This window comes from Ovis aries, chromosome 6 (assembly GCF_016772045.2).
Source record: "Ovis aries strain OAR_USU_Benz2616 breed Rambouillet chromosome 6, ARS-UI_Ramb_v3.0, whole genome shotgun sequence".
Lineage (NCBI taxonomy): Eukaryota > Metazoa > Chordata > Mammalia > Artiodactyla > Bovidae > Ovis > Ovis aries.
The window spans coordinates 61,284,928-61,300,663 of record NC_056059.1 but is presented as its reverse complement, the minus strand read 5'-3'; the positions used below and the strand labels follow the sequence as shown (position 1 = coordinate 61,300,663).

The window sequence follows — 15,736 nt, the reverse complement described above, 5'->3', positions numbered from 1 at the left end:
TTTCCTGAAGAACATTTCATATAACAGATTTCACTTTGTGAAATGATCATCTGTGTCAAGTTACCATGTTTTCTGAGAGTCTATTATCTGATTGCCTTTGCTGGTTTTTATTATTAGTTCCTAGGATTCTATTCTATAACAAAATCCAGTACAGAAAGCTTTTTTTTTTTATAGTGCTAAAATTATTTAATAAGCAGAGAAGGAGGTTAAGAAAGGATTAAGAAATTAAATAACACTGTTCTAAAACTTTTTTCAAGACCATATATTTGACATTTAAATAGAGAAAATTAGGGACAGGTTGGAAGGTCATTTAATTAAGAGATTTCAGGAATGCTCAGATATTTCTTCTTTTAAAGATTTTTGTTTATTTTTTAATTGGAGGATAATTGCTTTACAGCAGTAAGGAAAGCTTTGCCTTTTTTTTTTCCTCAAAGAGAAGTAGGATGGAAAAAGGCCCAAAAGCTATTTTCTCAAGGAGAGCCAATCTGATTCAAAATCAGGAGCCTCTGATTCATCTTAATCATTGTATTACTGAGGGCAGAGGACACTTGCCATTAACCTCTAACTGGATCCTTTTTCCTGTCTTAAAGTACATTCTGCTATGTCAATACGAGGTCATAATAAACTTGGACAGCAGCAACACTATGGTTTTAAACAACTGACGTAAGTTTTACCGAAGCAGTCTTGCAACCCACTTTTAAGACGTGAATGAATGCTCCACACACAAACTGCAAATGATGATGAGGATCTGGTGTCAGCTACAAGCTCTTATTAAGACCTGAGCCTGCCCCAGGGAAACAGAACTCTAATTATCTAGTTTAAGGTGCTATAGCTGAAAAGCTCACAGGCCACACCCAGAGCAGCAACACGGTCACACAGGGATAGCCAGGCCTTGCCAAGATGCAAAACTCAGATAATTCTGTCTTTATTCAAGCCTAGACTGTATTTCATTGTAGAATTTTGGTAACTGAATAAATTCTAATAAACTGTCTTATTTGGTGTGGACGGTTTTCTTTCTATACTGTCTTATTTTTTTCACATTATAAAAACAATAGATGATCAGTGTTGGCAAAACACAGAAATCAGCAGGTAGAATAAAAATCACTCATAATCCCACTAATCAAAAGTAACTATTGATATTTTGGTTTATGGGCTTCCCTAGTGGCTCAGCTGGTAAAGAATTCGCCTGCAGTACAGGAGACCCGGGTTTGATCCCTGGATTGGGAAGATCCCCTGGAGAAGGGAACAGCTATCCACTCCAGTATTCTGGCCTGGAGAATTCCATGGACTGTATAGTCCATGGGATAGCAAAGAGTCGGAGACGACTGAGTGAATTTATCTACTTCAATATTTTATTTCTTGAGTTGGTACATATTTCCCTTGCAGGATGCTTTGAGGCTATTTCTGAACTCTTCGTGACTATAATACTGTAGGCTGGAATTTATTTTGGGGGCAGACTCTTTCTTCTCAGAAGAGCTATGCTGGTGAGACTAGCCAAAGAAACACAAGTTTAGGAAGATTTTTTTTTTCCTACTGTAACCGTGAATATTGTAGAGTAATAATTCCACCCCTACAACTTGTACTGTATTCCTCCTAACACACAGTAATCCCAGTGCTAACAGAAACTGCTAACATTTTCTATACATTAGAATATGTCCTATTGTAAACACAGTATCCTATTTAATTCATACAATAACACCATGTGTTATGTGCTATTATCATCCCTGTTGTGCAGGTAAGGAAACCAAGGCACAGAGAGGATAAACAACTTGCCCAAGATCACAAGTAGTAAGTGGTAGAGCTGGGATTTAAATGTTGTACCTCCAGAGTCTGTCTTTCTTTTTTAGGCTGAGATGTGAACTGAGGTGTTTAGTGAGGGAAAGGCTGCATTGACTGTGGACTGAGTGTAACCCTGAGAAATCATTGTGAAATTCAGTGGTTTGATCCTGATTCCTCTAGCCCTTTGGGATACAATGGTGTACTCCATGAAGGGGTGGGGGTGAAGGGAGGTGGGAGCATGAGAGAACGAAAGAGAAAACCAGTTGAGAGGAATGTGTCCCTGAACACGGCAGCAGACCAGAAACCAGGAGCTAGGGGCACGGAAGACATGGCTCCCTGTGAGCAGGTGTGGCCAATGGACTTTAAGTGCAGTGACACAGAAATTACACTTAGATGTTTTTATTTCTTGCCTTGTGGTTTGGCTGTGCTATCCGCAAGCTTATTGAACTTACTTAACCTAGATAGCATATTCAAAAGCAGAGACATTACTTTGCCAACAAAGGTCCGTCTAGTCAAGGCTATGGTTTTTCCAGTAGTCATGTATGGATGTGAGAGTTGGACTGTGAAGACAGCTGAGTGCCGAAGGATTGATGCTTTTGAACTGCGGTGTTGGAGAAGACTCTTGAGAGTTCCTTGGGCTGCAAGGAGATCCAACCAGGCCATTCTAAAGGAGCTCAGCCCTGGGTGTTCTTTGGAAGGAATGATGCTAAAAATGAAACTCCAGTACTTTGGCCGCCTCATGTGAAAAGTTGACTCACTGGAAAAGACCCTGATGCTGGGAGGGATTGGGGGCAGGAGGAGAAGGGGATGACAGAGGATGAGATGGCTGGATGGCATTACCGACTCAATGGATGTGAGTTTGGGTGAACTCCAGGAGTTGGTGATCGACAGGGAGGCCTGGCATGCTGCAATTCATGGGGTCGCAAAGAGTCGGACATAACTGAGCGGCTGAACTGAACTGACTGAAGCTTAAATTTATTAAAACATAGGTGTCTTCTGTTAGCTGGTCTCTGAAGAATGAAAGAATAATGGATTATATTCACATTTGGGACTGAAATATAGAAGAAATGACGAAACAGGCAAAAGTGGGTAGAAGGAGGCTGGGGCAGTAGTTGAGCATGGCAGGTGAAAAAGAAAAACCAGGACATGCTGAAAATCATCATAAATAAGTGAGGAGAGAGCCAGACTTCCTATAGTTCTGTAGGATGGGTAATGGATTTATATTTGGATATTATGGGATATCTCAATCCTGTAAGTGTCAACTGGGGACATTTGAGTTACATGTACAATATAAAGCATTTGCTATATATTTTATTTATAAAACTTGAATCATAGTATATATAATTTGATATCAGTGCTTTTATATAGCATTTTATCTTGGATATTTTAATGATTTTAATTAAATGCTTTTGAAAATGCTATTTTTCAGTGGCAGAATGTCATTATAAGGATACTGTAATTTTCACAACTATTTCCCTGTTGTTAGACATCTAGGATATTTTGCAAATTTTTGCCTATAAAATAGCAGTGTGTAATAAGAATGCTCATTATCACCACTTACTAGACATCTTAATAGTAAAGTAAGACATGAAAAAATGAAGACATAATTGGAAAGAGACAAAATTATTTTGGTGGTAGATGATGATTAACTACATAGGAAATCAAAGAGAAATGATAACGTATTATAACTAATAAGAGAACGCAACAAAACTGCTAGGCCCAAAATTAACATTAAAGAAAATCAGTGGTATTTCTGTATACTAACAATACCAATGAGAAAACTATAGTCTGTAAGTTCCATTTTGATTAAAATCCCAACAGGTATTTTACAGCTATTTCTAAAATTCATATGGAGGAATAAAGGTCCAAAAACAGCCCAAGATAATTTTGAGAAAGGAGGAAATTTTCACTTTCAGATATCAAGGCTTGATATATAATAATGAAAACAATGTGATATTGGTGTAGGGATAGACAAATAGACCAAAGAGATGAAGTAAATGCCCAGAAACAGACTCTCAATACTGCAGGACAGTCTCTCACAGAAGTAACATGAGAAATCAGCAGAAAAAGGATGAGATGTCTAGTAAGTTTTGTTATTGTTGTTTGGTCGTTGTGTCTGACTCTTGTGACCCCATGGACTGTAGCCCACCAGGCTCCTTTGTCCATGGGATTTCCCAGGCTAGAATACTGAAGTGGGTTGCCATTTCCTTTGGCAGGGAATCTTCCCAACCCAGGGACTGAACCCACATTTGCATTATAGGCAGATTCTTTACCACCGAGCCACCAGGGGGAAGCCCATAGTTCGCTTGATATAGATCTAACTGTGAAATTCAAAACTTTAAAAAATTTTGAGAGAGTACATAGCAGAATACCTTTACAGAATTGGAGTAGAGGACGATTTCTTTTGTCTTTTACTTTTTGGCCATGCCATGCAGCACATGGTATCTTAATTCTGCAACCAGGGATGGGACCCACACCCCTTGAAGTGGTGAAGCAGTCTTAACCACTGGACTACAAGGGAAGTCCCAGGGAAGGATTTCTTAAAAAAGACCCCAGAAGCACAAAACATACACAAATGTTCATATACTTACTATGATAAGATTAAAAACAGAGTTGAAAGACAAAGTTTAAAAGACAAGCCACAGATTGAGAGAAACATTTGCAATGCACGCGATTGACAAAGGATTTAGGATCTAGAATAGTTACAAAATCCTTAAGAAGCAATAAAAACAAAAGAAAAGCAATTAACAAGGAAATTGGCAAAGGAAATGAAAGGTAATTCATGCAAGGAAAACTGGACTGTTCAATAAATATACATAATATGCTCAACCTCCTCAGCAGTCAGGGGATGCAAATAAAGGCAATGAAATACCATTTCTCTTCCCTGGTGGCTCAGACAGTAAAGAATCTGCCTGCAATACAGTAGACTAAGATTTGATCCCTGGGTCAGGAAGATCTCCTGGAGTAGGAAATGGCAACTCACTTCAGTATTCTTGCCTGGAGAATTCCATGGACTGAGAAGGCTGGTGGGCCACAGTCCATGGGGTCACAAAGAGTCAGACACAGCAACTAACACTTTGCATTAGAAAAGTAAAAATTAACAGGTCTGACACAGAGAGTTTTAGGTGTAATAGGGGAAACAGAATCTTCTGTACACTGTTGTCAGGTTATTTGGAACAATCACCTTGGAAACAGTTGGTAATATCTTGTAAGGCTGAAGGTACTTATAACAAAACAGAACTTATGAATAGATGATAAAAAATAAAAAGGCAATCAAGTTATTACTTCCAGTATGCCCTCCCTGACAGCATTCCCTTTTGACTCCAAATCTTGAATTTTATTTATATTATTACTTTTCTTTCTTTCTTTCTTTCTTTTTTCAATCTTATGTACCTTCAGAGACTATTGGAGAAGGCAATGGCACCCCACTCCAGTACTCTTGCCTAGAAAATCCCATGTACCGAGGAGCCTGGTGGGCTGCAGTCCATGGGGTCCCTACTAGTCGGACACAACTGAGCGACTTCACTTTCACTTTTCACTTTGATGCATTGGAGGAGGAAATGGCAATCCACTCCAGTGTTCTTGCTTGGAGAATCCCAGGGACGGGGGAGCCTGATGGACTGCCGTCTTTGGGGTCGCACAGGGTCGGACACGACTGAAGTGACTCAGCAGCAGCAACAGCAATCAGAGACTATAGTAGTAGTATAGGCACTATGTCGTGTCCGACTCTTGCGACCCCAGGGATTGTACCTGCCTGGCTCCTCTGTCCTTGAAATTTCCCAGGTGAGAATACTAGAGTGGGTTGCCGTTTCCTCCTCCAGGGGGTTGAACCTAGGTCTCGTGCATTACAGGAGGTCTTCCTGCACGGGAGGCAGATTCTTTCCAGACTGAGACACCAGGGAAGTCCCACACAGACTATAATCCTTAGCTTTTTTTAAATTATCTCTGGACTTCATAATGTACCATAATGTATGTAATCTTTGGTATCTTGCTATTTTAACCTAATGTTATGTTTTCTCAGATTCATCCAAATACATATATGTACTCTGTGGCTCGCTCGTTTCTCACTGCTAAAATGAAATACTATAATTTATACAAGCAGTGCTGTGAGGGACATTCTTGAACCTATCCCATGGTCAACTGTCAGGGTTTCTTGAGCTTCTCTAGAGTTTAGGCTAAAGTGAAACTTTACATCAATGTTCTAGAAGTGAAACTGCTACATCAATGAGCTTCATCAACTTCACTAGATAAAGCAGAATTGTTTACCAATATACATTATCATCAGCAATGTGAGGTCCCATTCCCCACATCCTCACTAACACTCGATAGCAACGTTTAAATTTTAAATTTTTGTTAGTCTCACAGGTATGCAGTGGCATCTCATAATGGTTTTAATTTGCATTTCTTTCCGAATAAAATTGAATATATTTTTGCTGGTTTTTTTTTTCTTTGTTGTTGTTGTTATTCATGTTTCTTGTGAAAAGCCTATTCATGTCTTTGGTCCATTAAAAAGTTTTTTTAAAATTTATTTTTAATTGAAATATAATTGCTTTACAGTATTGCATTGGTTTCTACCACTTGAACCAGTCTTATTTTGGAGTTCTTTATGTAGTTTGTATGCTAATTCTTTGTGGGTTGTATGTGTGACAAAAAACTCCCCTTGGTTTCTAGCTTCTTTTAAAACTATTTTCTCAATACTGAAATTTTTAATTCTTAATACAATTGAGGACTTTATTTGGGGTGGGGCTAGGGAGAGTCTCATCTTTTAAAATTTGCATTTCTTTGATCACAAGGTTGAATTGTTTTTCATGTTTCTTGGCCATTTGCATTTATTTTTGGTCAGCTTTTTTATATCCTTTTGTCTATTTTCTATTGATTTGTAAATGACTTCATATGTTAAGGATATTAATGCTTCATCATATCTGTTGGGAATATTTTTCCTAGTTTCTTATTATTATAGATTTTGCTTAAAATTCTTTGTAGTGAGTATATATTTAAATACATTCAAACCTATCATACTTCCTTTTCCTATTTTTATTTGTTTCTCACACTTGACAAAAATTAATTCATCTAGAGTTAATTTTGTTATAAAGAAATGACAAAAATCAACTGTCTCTCCTTTTTCCACTGATTTGTGATATCAGTATTATGTATTAAAATTTTTACATTTATTTGGGTCTGTTTCTGGGCCATATACTTTACTATGTTAATTACATTTAGTTTATCCATCCTACCCCAAGATACCTACTTTGTTTATTGTTCTCTTTCTAGTAAAGTTTACCATTTGGTAAGGCAAATTTGATCCTTGAATTATCTCAAAACAGGTATTCTCCATGTCTCTGATCAAATACGTTGCTTGTTTCCGAGAGAGTTAGCATATAAATAAGATGCAACTTCTGAATCTTCAAATTGTTAGAAAACATAAAATACTTTCATTACAACTTTTCATGGATTCAGGAAGAATGTTGAAGGCTCCAAGATCAGAGCTTGGGATGGTAATTAATGCTGAACTATTGAGAGTGATCAATGAAAAGAAATAGAGGAAAACAACAGAATGGGAAAGACTAGAGATCTCTTCAAGAAAATTAGATACCAAGGGAACATTTCATGCAAAGATGAGTACAATAAAGGACAGACATGGTATGGACCTAACAGAAGCAGAAGACATTAAGAAGTGGCAAGAATATACAGAAGAACTATACAAAAAAGATCTTCATGACTCAGATAACCATGATGATGTGGTCACTCACCTAGAGCCAGACATCCTGGAGTGCAAAGTCAAGTGGGCCTTAGGAAGCATCACTACGAACAAAGCTAGTGGAGGTGAAGAAGTTCCAGTGGAGCTATTTCAAATCCTGAAAGATGATGTTGTGAAAGTGCTACACTCAATATGCCAGCAAATCTGGAAAATGCAGCAGTGGCCACAGGACTGGAAAAGGTCAGTTTTCATTCCAATCCCAAAGAAAGGCAATGCCAAAGAATGTACAAACTACAAACTACGGCACAATTGTACTCATCTCACACTCTAGCAAAGTAATGCTCATAATTTTCCAAGCTAGGCTTCAGCAGTATGTGAACCGTGAACTTCCTAATGTTCAAGTTGGATTTAGAAAAGGCAGAGGAACCAGAGATCAAATTGCCAACATCTGCTCGGTCATACAAAAAGCAAGAGAGTTTCAGAAAAATATCTACTTTTGCTTTATTGACTATGCCAAAGCCTTTGATTGTGTGGATCACAACAAACTGTGGAAAATTCTGAGAGATGGGAATACAAGACCACCTGACCTGTCTCCAGAGAAATCTGTATGCAGGTCAACAAGCAACAGTTAGAACTGGACATGGGACAACAGACTGATTCCAAATAAGAAAAGGAGTACGTCAAGGCTATATATTGTCACCCTGCTTATTTAACTTACATGCAGAGTACATCATGTGAAATGCTGGGCTGGATGAAGCACAAGCTGGAATCAAGATTGCTGGGAGAAACATCAATAACCTCACATATGCAGATGATACTACACTTCTGGCAGAAAGCAAATAACTAGAGAGCCTCCTGATGAAAGTGAAAGAGGAGAGTGAAAAAGTTGGCTTAAAGCACAACATTCAGAAAACGAAGATCATGGCATCTGGTCCCATCACTTCATGGCAAATAGATAGGGAAACAGTGGAAACAGTGACTGCCTTTATTTTTCTGGGCTCCAAAATCACTGCAGATGGTGACTGCAGCCATGAAATGAAAAGACACTTACTCCTTGGAAGGAAAGTTATGACCAACCCAGACAGCATATTAAAAAGCAGAGACATTGCTTTGCCAACAAAGGTCCACTTAGTCAAAGCTATGGTTTTTCCAGTGGTCATGTATGGATGTGAGAGTTGGACTATAAAGAAAGCTGAGTGTTAAAGAATTGATACTTTTGAACTGTGGGGTTGGAGAAGACTCTTGAGAGTCCCTTGGACTGCAAGGAGATACAACCAGGCCATCCTAAAGGAAATCAGTCCTGAATATTCATTGGAAGGACTGATGTTGAAGCTGAAACTCCAATACTTTGGCCACCTGATTCGAAGAGCTGACTCATTTAAAAAGACCCTGATGCTGGGAAAGATTGAAGGTGGGAGGAGAAGGGGATGACAGAGGATGAGATAGTTGGATGGCATCACCGACTCAATGGACATGAGTCTGAGTAAGCTCCGGGAGTCGGTGATGGACACGGAGGTCTGGCCTGTTGCAGTCCATGGGGTCACAAAGAGTCAGACACGACTGAGCAACCGAAGTGAACTGATCTGATTGAGTGAGGGTATAATGCCTGGTGCCGTGTTTAATAGGGGCTTCCTATAGTTTTACTTCATTCACTTTTGGCCAAGATATTTTCTTTTTCTCTTTCCTTCTATTTGGTAGCACTTTGCAGCTTGCAGTATCTTAGTTCCCCAACCAGGATCAAACCCAGGCCTCCAGCAGTGAAACCCCCATGGGCGAGCCACTGGACTGTGGGAGAATTCCTCAGCCAAGGTATTTTCTAAATAAACAGGGCCTGTTGTGATAATTCTCTCTCTCCTGGGTGGACAGGGAAGAAAACATGGACAATGTCACTATCTCTGCTGAAAAAATGAAGGCCTTGATTCATGTAGAAATGAATTTGTTTGTGGTGATAAAGGAATTAATGTGCTGGGCCCTCAGCATCTTCTCCCCATCAGAATGGTTAGAATGGGGCTTTTCCTTTGTTCAGGTCTTGGCTATTGGGTTTGAGAAAGTGGAAGTCCAGTTTCACAACACAAAAGTTGGGTTGGACAAACATGTTGGACAGCTTCCTGTCCAGCAAAGACTGAAATGTCAAAAGGGTATGTCAAAGGGACAGCTCTACTCTTTCACCTCAGAGTAAGAAGACAAACCCCAAGGGTAAAAATGGGATACTAAATCTATTTCAGTATTTTATAAGTGTAAGTTTACTATAAAAAATAGTTCTAGTCTCTGAGTGCACACTGAATTCTGTGAAGTCCAGCTAAGCTCAGGGGTCCTCCTAGTTTGTCTCATGTGGGGTCCCAGACATGAGAGTCAGGCACAGTTGACTAGGAGCTTCACCTAATCACTCCTGACTGGAGCCAGCTGGTGAAATACACAATTATGTAAAATCTTATATTCATCTATTATACTCACTTATTCCTCTATATGTCTATTCCTTATCTATAAATGGGGAGGCATACTTTCATCTTCTCACATGCCAGAGTTTGCTTTTTGATAAATAAAACGGTGCTTGCAAAAGTACAGTTGAGAAAATGGTGCTAAACAAGTTTAGAAAAAATTCTACTTTGTATATTTGGACACTCTTCTGTCCTTTGAGTCATTCAGAAGGAAGAAGGAAGGGAAGGGCATGGTTCTGCAAAATGCTGAACATAGGTGCTTGTAGCACAGCATGCTTTGATGACAATACACGAATAATGCTGAAAGTGTCATGAATTGTAGCCATACCACCTGCTGATCAATGGACTTGTTAGCTTCTTTGAATGACTCACGATACTCCAAAAGCAAAAACTCTGATGGCAAATCTTGATGTATAGGTCAAATGAAACGATTCACAGCAGAGCAAGTTAGAGCTGATAGGAAAGCAAAGGTTTTAGCTACATGTTGTGGACTGGTAGGCTGAGAACAAAATTGAACTTGTGGCTACAGTTTTTGGAGCAACACAATTTTTGTTGGCACTGTGCTGGAAAATGTTTTGGAATTGCTGTCAACATTTAAAAGCCTGGGGGTTTCACATGAAAACAATTGGTTAGAGCCTGATAGCTGCTTTTTCCTTTAGACAGAACTGTTCTTTTCTTTTTCCCCCACTGTGTACCACTGCCAATGTTTATTATCATTATTTTAAAAAATTTTATTGAAGTATAGTTAATTTACAATGCTGTGTTTATTTCTGGTATACAGCAAAGTGACTCAGTTATACATATATTCTTTTTCATATCATTTTCCATTATGGTTTATCATAGGATATTGAATCTAGTTCCCTACGCTATACAGTAGGACCTTGTTGTTTATCCACTTTATATATACTAGTTTGCATTTGCTAATCTCAAATTTCCAGTTCTTCCCTCTCCCACCCCTGGTCCCCCGCCACTGGCAACCACATATGTGTCCTCTAAGTCTGTGAGTCTGTTTTGTAGATATGTTCATTTGTCAGACAGAACTGTTCATTTTTTCAGTTTGCCATAGTCTACACCACCCTCTTAATATTATCCTCTTCCGGTTCTCATTTACAATGCCTAACTGGTCCCATCAGTCATTTGAATTTGTAACCCCTGACTTAGATAATGCTGAAGGATGAGGAGAGATTCTTTGTGGTCCAGATTTGGACCCTAAAAAGAAGTCCTTAGGTCTTGAAGAAAGTCAATGGAAAAAAAGCTAGTTCAACATTATCCTAGATAAAAATATTTTTAATAAAGACATTCTTCATAGATCATATGTTAGAATAACAATCTTTTCTTTGTCTTGAATTGCTTTATAGTTGAATAAGCTTTCACTTACATAACAATGGATATATTAAACTACTCTGGTAGTTGCTAAACTTCTCTTCTAAAGGCAAAGAATTCACTTTTCTATGGAAAGAGCAGTAACTACTCACTCACACCCAACTTTGCAAAAAAAAAAAAAAAGCAGAATACAACTTGCAATGGCAATTAGAATACTGTATCTTAAAATGATGGAAACTTTCAAGGAATTTGACTGCTATTGTCACCACCTACAAATCTGAGATATAGGGCCAGCCAAGATACATGTATATTTTGGAAAGTTAACAGTATTAGCAGAATGCCACTGTTTTAAAACATATTCCCTGATTCAACAATGGAGAGAAATGTCCTCTGTGAACAGACTGTATGTTTACAGTGAGAGCTAGCACTGGGACAGCGCTGGAAAAAGCAGCAGAATATAGCAACTTCAAAGGGTCTGAGGTAGTTTTCTCTAGCCAGTACTGGAGGTTAGCCATCATTCGGTTGTTCAGACAATTTCCACTGGCATTCACATGGCCTCTCCTGGTTACTGTTCATCTCATCTCAAGGAGTTTGAATCCTTCAATAGAAGGCAATTCCTTAGTGACACCTACAATCAATCCCTGGGTTGGGAAGATCCCCTGAAGGAGGGAATGGCAACCCACTTCAGTATTCTTGCCTGGAGAATCCCATGGACAGAGGAGCCTGGCAGGCTATGGTCTATAGGGTCACAAAGAGTTGGACAGGACTGAAGCGACTTAGCACGCACAGTCAGCTAGTAAGTTTAATTTGCCTTAAATAGCTGACCTCAAGATGCATCAATATACATATGCAAAAGTGCATCATTGCTATCATCTGACTGTGTAATTCTGGACCAAAAGCTGTAAGATAGAGCTTGATTCTCTCTTCCCCAAGTAAGAAAATTGACTCCCCAACCCCTCAAAAAAAATCAGTGAAATACAAAATTAATTTGAGTATTTTATTTATAAATGTACATTTACTATAAAAGCTGTTGCGTTTTAGACAACTTTATTTTATTTTATTTTTTTACTATTTCTCAGAGTCATTTTAGAATAAATATTTTAAATGAAGGTTAGTGTAACTGATACAGAACATTGGCCCACCCAGAACAGTAACATCTTTTGGACGGACTCACATATGAGGTGGATCATTTCAGCTTGTTAAGTCTTACACTGTGTATAGGTAACTATAGTATGTATTGCATTAATAACACTACACAGAAAGAATGAACACATGTCATGAAAGTTTGCAAGTGAAAAACAAAGAGTTACCCATTTTTTTTTTCTTAAGAAAGAAGAGACTAGCTTTTGAAGTATAAGAAAAAAAAAGATATACTTCCTCAGGAACAATAAATCACTCACTTGCCTCATCTGTTTTTTAAACAAACACATTTACATTGTAGCTCAACGGAGCACAGCATTTTTTTTCCTGGGATCTCAAAGATTATTTGAAAAGAAATAGATCATACTCATTATGCTGCATTGGAAAAAACAAGATCTAGTCTGCCCGAGCTGCCATGTAACAGACTCCAAATGAAATATAAATCAAATATAAATAGAAACAGTTGGCAATTAGAATTTAGAAAATGTTGGAGATTATTCTGTGCTGGTGACTATTGTTCATTATGGAAAAGCACATTTCGCAGTTGGAGAATGGGGCTTTATTTTTCTTGACTTGATTCTAGCTTCAATACATGTACAATGAGTCTCACTAAGAAATATGTATAAATGGGTTTGTGAAACCAGAAGAGAATGTGCAATATTCATATAATCCTTACATAACGGATGGAGTTCCACATGTAAAAAGTATTCTATAAAAATCGGTTATGAATGATTCTATTGTACATGTTTTGTGCATTATTGGTGGTAAAGTACTCTTCTAATATCATGCAAAGTGCAAACATCCATATTATCAAAATACTTAATAAAACATGCAGGTGGTTAATCAAAATATTGGACTTAATCTGTACATTTTCAAAATGTTTTCAATTCTTCTTTTTTTTTAAATTTTTTCCCCCTGTAAAGCAGCCAACACCTCCACGAGAAGTCTTGAGAACTTGGAAGTGACTTCATCTCTCTTCAATGTACTGCATCCATAATTCATCACTATGTGCAACAGCTTTGCATTTTCTAAGGCACAATTTTTAATGAAATGATGTGTAAATTTCAATCTAACAACAGCTCGTCCAAATAACAAAATGGCCAAACTATCTCCAGTGGCTGAGGAAATTTCTGCACTTACATGGAACCCGCATGCAGAGAACTTTCTAGCATGTAAATAAATAATTGCTAGCCATACTCAATAAGACACAGGAAAAAAATTGCTTACATAACAGAAAACATCTACGTGATCTCCTTTTATGACTACGTTAACCTATTAGGAGTATATCCAGAGTCTACATTCACAAAGCGTCATCTGTCATCTTCACTTATTTGCCATCATTTTAAGGCAGAATAAATAGTCCCCCTTCCCCTAGTCTTCAGGAAAACAGCCTGAAGATCAAAAATGGGATGCTTTTTAATAACTTGATTCCAGATGAAACTCATCACACAGGGCAAAAAAATAAAACACCCCTCCACAAGAGTTCCTTGCTAAACTTCTCCATGAGTAAGGTCCAGAATTCTTGGTTCTGGAGCTCCAGAAGTCAAGAGAGTTGGTGATTGATGGCGTGGAGGAGAGCAGGCAGGTATCCAGTAGGGTGGGCAGGGGACGATGTGAGTGGTAGGTTCTTGCTGATCACACGCTAGTGGCTTCTCACATTGTACGTCATTGGATTCTATTAGGATGGACTCAGTGCTTCTCTTTAGCCACCTGGGCTTCAGCCCCCAAGGAGAACTTGAAGGCAAGGGTGAGCAGTGGTCACACCTAATGATGGACTGATCTCGATGACAGCTTCCATATGCCCCACACTGAGCCTTTTATTGAATCTAGAGCATGGAGAGAAACAAGCAACAAAGCTCTCTTGGCTATCACTGACCCACCACTCTTTGGAAGATTAAACTTCCTCACAGATTTTGGTAGTAATTTTGGAAATAAGGACTGAATTATGTCCCTCTGGTTTCTTCCTATCCTTGGGCAATGTCCCAGAGTGTAAACCTAGCCAGTATTACAAGGGTTCTATTTGATGGTTCAGCCTATACAATGGCATAATTTCCAAAGGACACAGAATCTAATACTAATGGTGCAATAATTTATTGGTATGACTTCCACCTCAAAAGGTAAGTAACACAAACGTTTCAAGATTACAGTATATATTATCAGCCTAGTGACTTTGCAGTAAAAAACAAGTTATAGCTCAGAGCTAGATGGTGTGATTTTTAGTTTCTGAAATGCATTAATTGTATGCTCCTGACTCAGAAGACCATGTGTCTCAAATTGGCATGTCCTGCATTTTCTGCAGCTCAATTCTGTAAACATAAAATGTTTAATTCCTAGAAATGCTAAAAAAATAAACCAAACAGGTTTATTGCATCATCTATCTCATTAACTCCCAAAAAAGAGAATAACATATTTTAAACCATAAGCCTGTTTGACCATGCTAAGACCTTTTCTTTTTGAACTATTCAGGATCATTACAATTCAACATTGTTTTGTATATATTGTGCAAATGCCAAAAAAAAAAAAAAAAAAAGGAAACCAGGGAAAACATGAACACTGTGCTACAAAAGAACAGATACCATCTTTTAAAATAGCCTTTCAGAAATCAGATGAATGCTGTGGAGCCCCTGAACTTGGGATTTTGTTAAACTGCCAGGGGACACCCTCAGTAAGGAAATAGTGAGTGATCCAGAAGCTTGAAAACCACGTCACAACGTTGTGGGCTGGCCAGCACCTGGCATGAAGAAAACAGAGCAACATTTGGTTACAGAAGTCAACCATTCTGGATTTAGATGTTTAAACACTTCTGAAATTAGTAATGACCATTGCCAACATCTCTTCCTTCTAGGGAAGGGAAATCTGTCCCGCCGTGCCACTTGAAGTGTGGTCCAGGGACCGGGCACATTGGCATCAGCTGGAGCTTGTTAGAAATGCAGACTCTTAAGCACTATCCCAGAACTGAACAAGGATCCCAGGTGGTTCATATGCCTTGTCAAGTTTGGTTGAAGTCCTGTTGATTTCACCCTAAACCAAATGACCTCCACCAAGTTTTCTTCCTTGTTTTCTGTGGCAAATAAGCAAGAAAAGAATTTCTTTTCTGTCAGTTTCCTTAGCTTGTGATTTCTCTACAAATAAATACATTGCAACAGGAGGAATCTGACATATGGTCTAGAAACAAGATTGTCAGATTTAGCAAATAAAATATAGAACACCCAATACAATTTGAATTTTAGATAAACAATAAATAAATCTTTTAGTATATATCCCATGGGATATTTGGGATACACTTGTGCTAAATCCTCAGCAGGAGATGTTTGGGACATACACATACTAAAAATTCATTGTTTAGTTGAAACTCAAA

General features: G+C 38.3%; 1 protein-coding gene across 48 annotated transcripts in view; it reads right to left on the bottom strand.

Annotated features, from left to right (window-relative positions):
* Nucleotides 1-12,221: 12,221 nt before the first annotated feature.
* The window catches only part of LIMCH1 (LIM and calponin homology domains 1), a 352,732-nt gene continuing 349,217 nt past the window's right edge, over nucleotides 12,222-15,736 (bottom strand). For all 48 annotated transcript variants that reach the window (XM_027970954.2, XM_027970957.2, XM_027970951.2 and 45 more), the window contains one exon: nucleotides 12,222-15,109. In XM_027970954.2, the coding sequence (XP_027826755.1) occupies nucleotides 15,084-15,109 (26 nt within the window). In that variant the 3' untranslated portion in view covers nucleotides 12,222-15,083. The remainder of the gene's footprint in view (nucleotides 15,110-15,736) is intronic.